General features: G+C 48.2%; 1 protein-coding gene across 2 annotated transcripts in view; it reads right to left on the bottom strand.

Moving 5' to 3' along the window:
- Positions 1-1,123: 1,123 nt before the first annotated feature.
- Positions 1,124-8,343, bottom strand: part of Oscp1 (organic solute carrier partner 1) — a 28,041-nt gene continuing 20,821 nt past the window's right edge. The window contains exons 6-11 of one of the 2 annotated variants that reach the window (XM_021200576.2): positions 7,098-7,201; positions 6,367-6,495; positions 5,478-5,547; positions 3,493-3,632; positions 2,356-2,419; positions 1,124-1,789 (exon numbers count right to left, since the gene is read on the bottom strand). In XM_021200576.2, the coding sequence (XP_021056235.1) occupies positions 1,673-1,789; positions 2,356-2,419; positions 3,493-3,632; positions 5,478-5,547; positions 6,367-6,495; positions 7,098-7,201 (624 nt within the window). In that variant the 3' untranslated portion in view covers positions 1,124-1,672. The remainder of the gene's footprint in view (positions 1,790-2,355; positions 2,420-3,492; positions 3,633-5,477; positions 5,548-6,366; positions 6,496-7,097; positions 7,202-8,343) is intronic. The other variant, XM_021200577.2, reaches the window with a different exon arrangement.

The following is an 8,343-nucleotide window of genomic DNA, read 5'->3' as shown; positions in this document are numbered from 1 at the left end:
CCATCAATCACTAATTAAGAAAAAGCCCTACAGGCTTGCTACAGCCTGATCTTAAGGAGGCACTTTCTCTACTGAGGCTCTCTCTGGTCTCTAAGTGACTCAAGCTAGCGTCAAGCTGACACTAGCTACACACTGAAGAGAGTGCCCTTTACTCTGATTTCAAACTTACCTGTAAAGAAAGCTGAACAGAACACTGCTCAGAATTTTTACTAATTTTCTTAGATTAAATTTAACCTTTAAATCTCTCTCTCTCTCTCTCTTTCTCTCTCTCTGTGTGTGTGTGTGTGTGTAGTAAGTGTGGATACATGTGTGCCATAGCACATATGTAGAAGGTGTTCTTTTGTCCACCTTGAGACAGGATCTCTGGTTTGCCAGTGTGAATGCCTGGCTAGCTGGCCTGTGAGCTTCCAGGGATTCTCCTACCTCCCGTTTCAAATCTCCCTGTAGGATCCTGCGATTACAAACATGTGCCATAGCATCTGGCTTCATGTACATTCTGGGACCTGAGCTCAGGTCTTCATTCTTCTGCTGGACATTGTCCATTGAGCCATAGCCCCATCCCCGGAGTTTCCTTTCTTTTTGTTTGTTTGTTTGTTGAGAGAGAGGGTCTCATAAAGCTTAGGCTCATCTCAAACTTGAGTTGGTTCCCTAGTCTCTGGTTTCTGTGGTTATACTACATACCTCAGGTGAGCTGGCCTGCAAGGTTCCAGACTATTTTCCTGTCTCCACTTCCCATCTTTCAGTAGAAGTGCTAAGATTATGGATATGTGCTACCACATCACTTTTCCAAAACACTTTATTCATGTGTTTATCTATGCATTTTATATATGAATACACTGTCTGAATGTATGCCTGAATGTCGGAGGAGAGCATCAGAACCCATTACAGCTGGGCTGTGGTGGCACATGCCTTAATCCACTTGGGAGGCAGAAGCAGGTGGATCTCTGAGTTTGAGGCTAGCCTGGGCTACACAGAGAAACCTTGTCTTAAAAAACAAAACAAACAAAACAATGACAACAATAAAGGACTTAATACAGATGGTTGTGAGCCACCATGTGGGTGCCAGGAATTGAACCCAGGTCCTCTGATAGAAGAGCCAGTGCTCTTAACCACTGAGCCATTTCTTTAGTCCCCAAAGCAGGTTTTTTTACATGTAGGTTCTAGGAATCAAATTTCTGTCACGTGTTCTGCACATGGCTAGTGCATTTACTCCCTGAATCCCCAAACTTTTTTGTTTTGTTTTGTTTTTGTTTTCATTTTTTTAAGATCTAGCTTGTTATGCAGCCAGAATGGCTGGGAACCTCCGTCTGTGTTTTCAGGTGTTGCTCTTTTGTCCTTACAGGCACTCATAGGAAGCTGGTCCCTGCAGGAAAGCTGCTGTGGAAAACCTGCAATGGCCCAGGAGGCATCCATGGTCATCACTGAGTTAAGAATAATGGGGAAGGGCTGGGTTAAGAGCAAGAATATATTTTGCTGAAAATACACAAATGTGTGTGGCTTCAGAAATGGATGCTCTCCGAGAGGTCACAGGTTTTTTTCTGACTTAAAAATGGACTAGAAGGTGCAGGCCTCCGTTGGAATCCAGCAGGAGCACATGAGATCCCCAGCCATCCGTGTCCAGGGTGGTCTAAGGCAGTCTCTTGAGGGAGGGCTAGGGCGTGCCCATCTGCGTCTATAACCTGTCCATCATAGCCAGCAAGTCGTCTCCCTTGCTGGTGTTCTGCTCTGGCTGCTCTGTGATCTCAAACTCGCCCATGATCCGGGCCAACTCCTCATTCCGTTGCTGGTCCTGTGGGAAGTGTGGAGAGAGAAGAAAAGGAAATGTCTGCAAGGGCATGTCCTTTCTGGGGCAGGAAGTACTTAAATTATCATGCCATCAAGGGTTCCGCTCTGGGAAAAACAGAATAGGGTACCTTTGGTGCTCTTTTGGTTTGGCTTGGCTTTTTGTTTGTATGTTTTTTGAGACAGGGTTTCTCAGTGTGGCCCTGGCTGTTCTGGAACTCACTCTGTAGACCAGGCTGGCCTTGAACTCAGAGAGCTGCCTGCCTCTGCCTCCCAAGTGCTGGGATTAAAGGCGTGCGCCACTACTGCCCAATTTTCAAGAAGGATTCTTTCTATTTTCTGTGTATGAGTGTTTTGTTTACATGTACGTATGTGCATCATCTAGTGCCCACAGATTCCCTGGAACTACAGTTACAGGGTTGCGAGCCACCATATGGGTGCTGAGCATTAGGGTGCTGTCCTGCAAGGGCAGCCAGTGCTCTTAACCACTGAGCCATCTCCCTGCTTGGAGAGCAAAAGTTTTACAAGATGCTGAGGAGGATAGGTCCAGAGCCCATGAGGCCCCTCACATACCTGTGTAGCCTGTATGTTGATGACTTCATAGGACAACTCCTCCGGTCTGGACAGCGCTGCGTGTCTACAGGAGGCAGGAAGAGACAGGCCTAAGGTTACAAGGTTCGTGTTTCCTCTTCCTAGTACAGTGAGCCACCTCATGAGAACATGGTCACCTGTTTTCTCTGCTTCTCCTTCTGCCCCTTCCCCCTCCCCTATCCCTATTTTTCAGAAAGTCACGTGTTTGCTTCTCTGCCAACATTTTCCCTCTCTTCTCTCAGCAAGTTCTGAGGCCTAGGTCACATGGCGGCCCCTCCAACCCAGAGTGCAAATCAGCCTCCACTAAGACATTTGTGACCTGGCAGTTGAAATGACTCGGGGACAGCTGGGGGTCCTATACTGCATATTTTTGTGTGTTCATGAGTGTGTGCACATGTGCCATGGCAAGCATGTAGGAGTCAGGGGTGACCTGTGAGTGTCGGTTCTCTTGCTGTTCTGGGGCTGGAATGCAGGTCCTGGTCTTGGGGCCTTTAGCGGATGAGCCATCTTGCCAGCTCAGTCCGGTCAGGGAGTTTTCATTCAGGGCCGCATGGAATGCTGGTCACTGGTGACTTTTACATCTGTGCTTATGTGTATTGGTCTGCAGTTGTCATGTCTGTGTTCTTATCCCATGTAGGGGTTTATATGTGTATTTACACTTGATCTAAGCCAAGGGTACAAGAATGTATTATATATCTTTAAAGAACGGGTTTAGGGCTGGGGAACTATCTTGGTTTGTAGGGTACTAGATCCAACTACACAAAAGCCCTGGATTTGATCTCATATAAACTGTGTGCAGAGGCACACCCCTCTAATCAGCACCTTGGAAGCAGAAGCCGGAGGATCAGGACTTTAAGGCTACATAGTGAATTTGAGGTCATCTGGGTTATATGAAACCCTGTCAAAAAGAAGAAGAAGAAGAAGAAGAAGGAGAAGGAGAAGAAGAAGAAGAGGAAGAGGAAGAGGAAGAGGAAGAGGAAGAGGAAAAGAAGAAGAAGAAGAAGAAGAAGAAGAGAAGAAGAAGAAGAAGAAGAAAAGAAAGAAAGAAAGAAAGAAAGAAAGAAAGAAAGAAAGAAAGAAAGAAAGAAAGAAAGAAAGAAAAGCAGGCTTAAAACATACTCCTCTTCCTCGTCGGTTGTAAATAGATTCAGTCGGAATCCTGGTTCAGGGCCACTCGGCTTCTTGATCTCCATCCCTCCCATTAGCCTGGCCAAGAAATTCAGCTCTTCTTTGGCAAGAGGGTTTGGAACAATGTTTTCCTGTAGAAACAACTGTGTGATTTGTAGCCACACAGGGCGATCACATTTCCTGCCAAGACCCCCCAGAGACACAGGGAAGAATTATACAACAAAGCAAAAACAATAATAGCCTAAATTATTTCTGGGTACAACTAATGCACAGAAAGCAAGCTTAGCCAGAATAATCTAGTCAGCAGCAAAGGTCTGGGACTCCAGCAAAGAAGCAAACCGCAGACTTTCAACTCTGAAGCTTAGTGGAATGCCCCAGGGACCACACTTCTCAGACCATCTTCCTCCTCGGAGAAGAGAAGGGCCCTGCTTCCGCTTCAGGCAGGTCCAGTTCCCTCTGCCAAGCGGCTCCTGTCAGGCCTGCAGCTCAGGGGGTACCATTCTGGAGGAACTCCCATACTGCCCTCTGGTGGTGACATCCAGGAACACAGTAGGCCGTCCCTCTCTCACCACCCTTTCTAGACTTTATCTTCTTACCTGGCTCTGGGCTCTATGTAATTCACTACTGTCAGTTATTGAAAACACACTCTCTTATTCCTGTCTTGCTTGAAACAAAGTCCTCTGACTATCACATAAAGAACAAAATGAGGGCTGGAGAGATGGCTCGGTGATTAAGAGCACTAACTGCTCTTCCAGAGGTCCTGAGTTCAAATCCCAGCAGCCACACGGTAGCTCACAACCATCTGTAATGGGATCTGATGCCCTCTTCTGGTGTGTCTGAAGACAGCTACAGTGTATTCACATTTATAAAATAAACAAATCTTTAAAAAAAGAAAAAGAAAAAGAACAAAATGGAGCTCAATGGTGGTACATGCCTTTCAATCCCAGCGCTGGGGGTGGGGGGGGGGGGCAGAGGCAGGTGGATCTCTCTGAGTTTGAGGCTAGTCTGGTCTACAGAGAGAGAGTTCCAGGAGTTACTCAGAGAAACTCTGTCTTGAAAAACCAAAAAAACCAAACCAAACCAAACCAAAAAAAAAAAAAATGGAGTTAAGACCTTCTCTAATCAGGCCCCAGTGTGGCCCCATCCAGTAAAGCCCCTGCCCCTGCTTCTGTGTGCTAAGATGGAGCTCTGTGGAGACTAGCTGCCTCTCCAGACAAGATATTGTTTTCCTTGTTCTGCCTCTGCTCATCCCACCACCATGGCTGGCACCCATTCCTCCTCCCCTGCTATTCGGTGTCTTGCCCACTCTGGAGCCCTATTTCCATGCCGCCGCCTCTGAAAGCCATTGTGATCCCTTGCCCCCGCTCCCATCCCAAAGGACAGAGCACACGGTGTAGACTGTCAATGTCTTTCCATCTTGCTGTTTGTTTCTACCATTGTCCTTCCCAGGGAACCAAAAGCCTCTTTGGGGTGGGACCACATCATGCCAAGCTTCTGTCCTGGTACCCAACACCTTGGAACTCGGTTCCATGAACAGTCAATAACTGAACAGTCTGTGATTTGTCCCAGTGCCAGCATGTGGCTGGCTGGTGAAAGTTTGTGCATACGGAACTCAGGGGGATGAAAAACCTCATTTTAAAGGAAGGCAGAAGGTCCTGACGACCAGGAAGCACTTTGACAAGGGATGCTTTACACACATGTTGGACCCAGCAGCCACGGGCCTCTCGGCTCTGGTATTTGCCATGTCCTGGTATCTGGCTCCTATTTAATCGTGATGATCCAGTCCCCACATTACCTAATTAGTCAGATCACTGGAAGGCTCTGAGGCAAAGCCACAGTTAGAAATCTGGGTACATGTAAGACTGAGGGGAAAGTTAACTAGCTCTGAAAGCCCCGCCCCACCCCGTTCTGCCCAGGCTGGCAGACTACTGTGTGGGGAAAGAATCAAGGAGGAAAAGGAGAGAGTGGCAGCTCACCTGTGCCCTGGAGGCTGCATTCTTGGATGTTGCAGACATGTGGGTTTCCACAGGACGACTCGCACTGTACCTGGCACCAAGAGAAAACAGTGCTGTGACCCAGGCTGGCCGAGGACTCCCTCCTAACTAGTGGGCACAGTGCTGTGACCCAGGCTGGCCGAGGACTCCCTCCTAACTGGTGGGCACAGTGCTGTGACCCAGGCTGGCCGAGGACTCCCTCCTAACTGGTGGGCACAGTGCTGTTATTCTCAGATAGTAAAAGGCAGCCAGAAAGGTGCTGGGAGTTCAGAACACAACTGGGTTGGGAAAAGAAGCTCCCAGTTTGCTTCTTCTCAGAGAAAGGCCCCAGAAGGAACAGAACTGCGGACACAGAGAGCATCACAGGGAGGCGGTGTGGCCCTCCCGCAGCAAAGGGACACTGGCAATTTCTCCTCCACGGTTACTTAAGTTTCTGTATCTTTTGCCTATGGAGGTGTTGCCAGGGATCCTTAGCACTTGAATGTCACAGCTCCGACGTGCATTCTGTCCGGGGGAAATGATTCCAGTGATCCATGGGTTTTGTCCCCCCACCCCCGACAGGCTCTCTTGTACTCTAGGTTGGCCTCAAATTCACCATGAAGCCCAGGACAACCTTGATGAACTGTTCATCCTCCTGCCTCCACATCCCTGATGCTGGGAGTGTAGGCTTGCCCCAAGGTAATGCCACCACTTTACGTGGTGGTGTGGGGATGGGACCCAGGGTTTCATGCCTGCTAGGCAAGCGCCCTCTTAGCTGAGCCACACCCTCAGGAGAGTCAGTGGGGATTTCTCAGAGAACCTTTTTTTTTTTTTTTTTTTAAACGGAGTGACCTCTGTGTAGTCAAGTTCATTCTGTGGAGGTTTTGCTTACATGTTAGTTCCCAGTTTCAAGACTCGGTCTCCATAAAGCTCAAAAGAACCTTCCTTCTGGGCAGCAACATAGTCTCCGCCATGCCGGAATTCCATCTTCTTCACCTCTTCGCCTTTGACACTGAACACTCTGAAATGCACAGCGTGACATGAGGGGTCTTCTCTAAGCTGGGGCAGTCTCCAGGCCAACTGATCATTTGCCCACAGCAGGACAAAAAGGAATTTAGTCCCTCTTTTGAGAGAAAGGCCCTCTTTTGGAGGTGTAGCTCACCACACCTGCTCAGCATGTGCAAGGCCATGGGTCCCAATGTCCCGAAACCAACCAAACAAAAGATAAAGACAGGGCTGGGGAGGTGGCTTAGCCACTAAAGGCTAGGCTCACGACCACAAAGATAAAGACAGCCTTGTCTGTTGGGCAGTCACAAGAGCCGTGTAAGCACAGCAGAGTGCGGCCATGTATTCTCACGGCGACCTCTTAACTGATGAGGAAATGAACCTGGGAACTGGCGGGCTTGCCTCAGCATCCTCCTGTTAAGTGGCAAAGCGGTGATTTGACCTCCACACAGCTGAGCTTTACAGAAGAAGGGACAGGTAAGCAGGGCCCGAGAGGCTCGGCGGTGCTGCAGTCTGTTGGGTGGGCACATGCTGTGTTCCTGGTATCTCTGTGGGGTGGGCAGACTCTGTGTTCCTGGCACCGCAAACACTGCTGGCCAGTTATCACAGAGGACTTACCTAATGACTCCAGGAACTTCAGTTCCCCAGGGAACAGGTCCCGACACTGGCAACACAAAGCGGCCGTTAGAGTTCTGAACTTTGTCCTTTAGAAATGTGGACACCTAGAAAATATATATATATATTTGGTGTCATTTTTCTGGTACATTTTCATGGACACAAAAGTTCTGAGGATGAGCTAGTAAGCAGTGTATTTGTGAATGCTACTTAGTTACGTTCAGGTACCAGGAACACAGTGTGTGCACAACCCACAGAGAGAGGGACATACCACAAGAGACTTGCAGGGTTAGGGTGGCTTCATCCATTCATCCACATGATGACTCTGTGTGTGTGTGTGTGTGCGCATATTCATGTGGGTGCTTGTGGGGGCCAGAAGGCAGCACTGGGTCCCTGGAGCTGAGCTAGCCAAACTTGGTGCTCCTGACAGCAGAGCCACTTCTTCAGCTCCATACAATGGAATCACTTTCAAACTTCATCCTTGACTCGCCAAGTTAACAGTGTTTCCCTATTTTAAAGATAAGGAAATTTGCCAGGCAGTGGTGGCACACGCCTTTAATCCCAGCACTAGGGAGGCAGAGGCAGGCAGATTTCTGAGTTCAAGGCCAGCCTGGTCTACAGAGTGAGTTCCAGGACAGAGAAACCCTGTCTCTAAAAACCAAAAAAAAAAAAAAAAAAAGGGGGGGGGGCTATTTGGACACAGAGCACAAGCATATGTGTAAAAGCACCACGTGGTGGTGGTCTGAATGAGAATGCACCTCGGCTCATATGTTTCAAAACTTGGTCCCCAGTTGGAGGAACTGTTTGGAAGGAATTAGGAGGTGTGGCCTTGCTAGAGGAGGTGTGGCCTTGTTAGAGGTGGTGTGGCTTTGTTGGTGGAACTGTGTCCCTGGGGGAAGCTTTGAGGTTTCAAAAGACTAGTGTGACTCCTAGTGTTCGTACATTCTCTCACTCTGGACTTTGTGATCATGGATCAAGATGTGAGCTCCCAGCTGTTCCTTTACTCTGCCCTTGAAACCATAAGTAAGCCCAATTAAAGGCTTTCTTTTATAAGTTGCTTTGGTCGTGGTATTTTACCACAGCAACACAAAAATCACTAAAACACATTACAAAGCAAGACATTCCACATAGTATTCTTTTTTTTTTTTTTTTTGTTTTTTCGAGACAGGGTTTCATAGTCCTGGCTGTCCTGGAACTCACTCTGTAGACCAGGCTGGCCTCGAACTCAGAAATTCGCCTGCCTCTGCCT

Source organism: Mus pahari, chromosome 6, assembly GCF_900095145.1.
Source record: "Mus pahari chromosome 6, PAHARI_EIJ_v1.1, whole genome shotgun sequence".
NCBI classification, from domain to species: domain Eukaryota; kingdom Metazoa; phylum Chordata; class Mammalia; order Rodentia; family Muridae; genus Mus; species Mus pahari.
The sequence above is the reverse complement of the archived record's forward strand: the minus strand, read 5'-3'. Positions and strand labels throughout refer to the sequence as shown.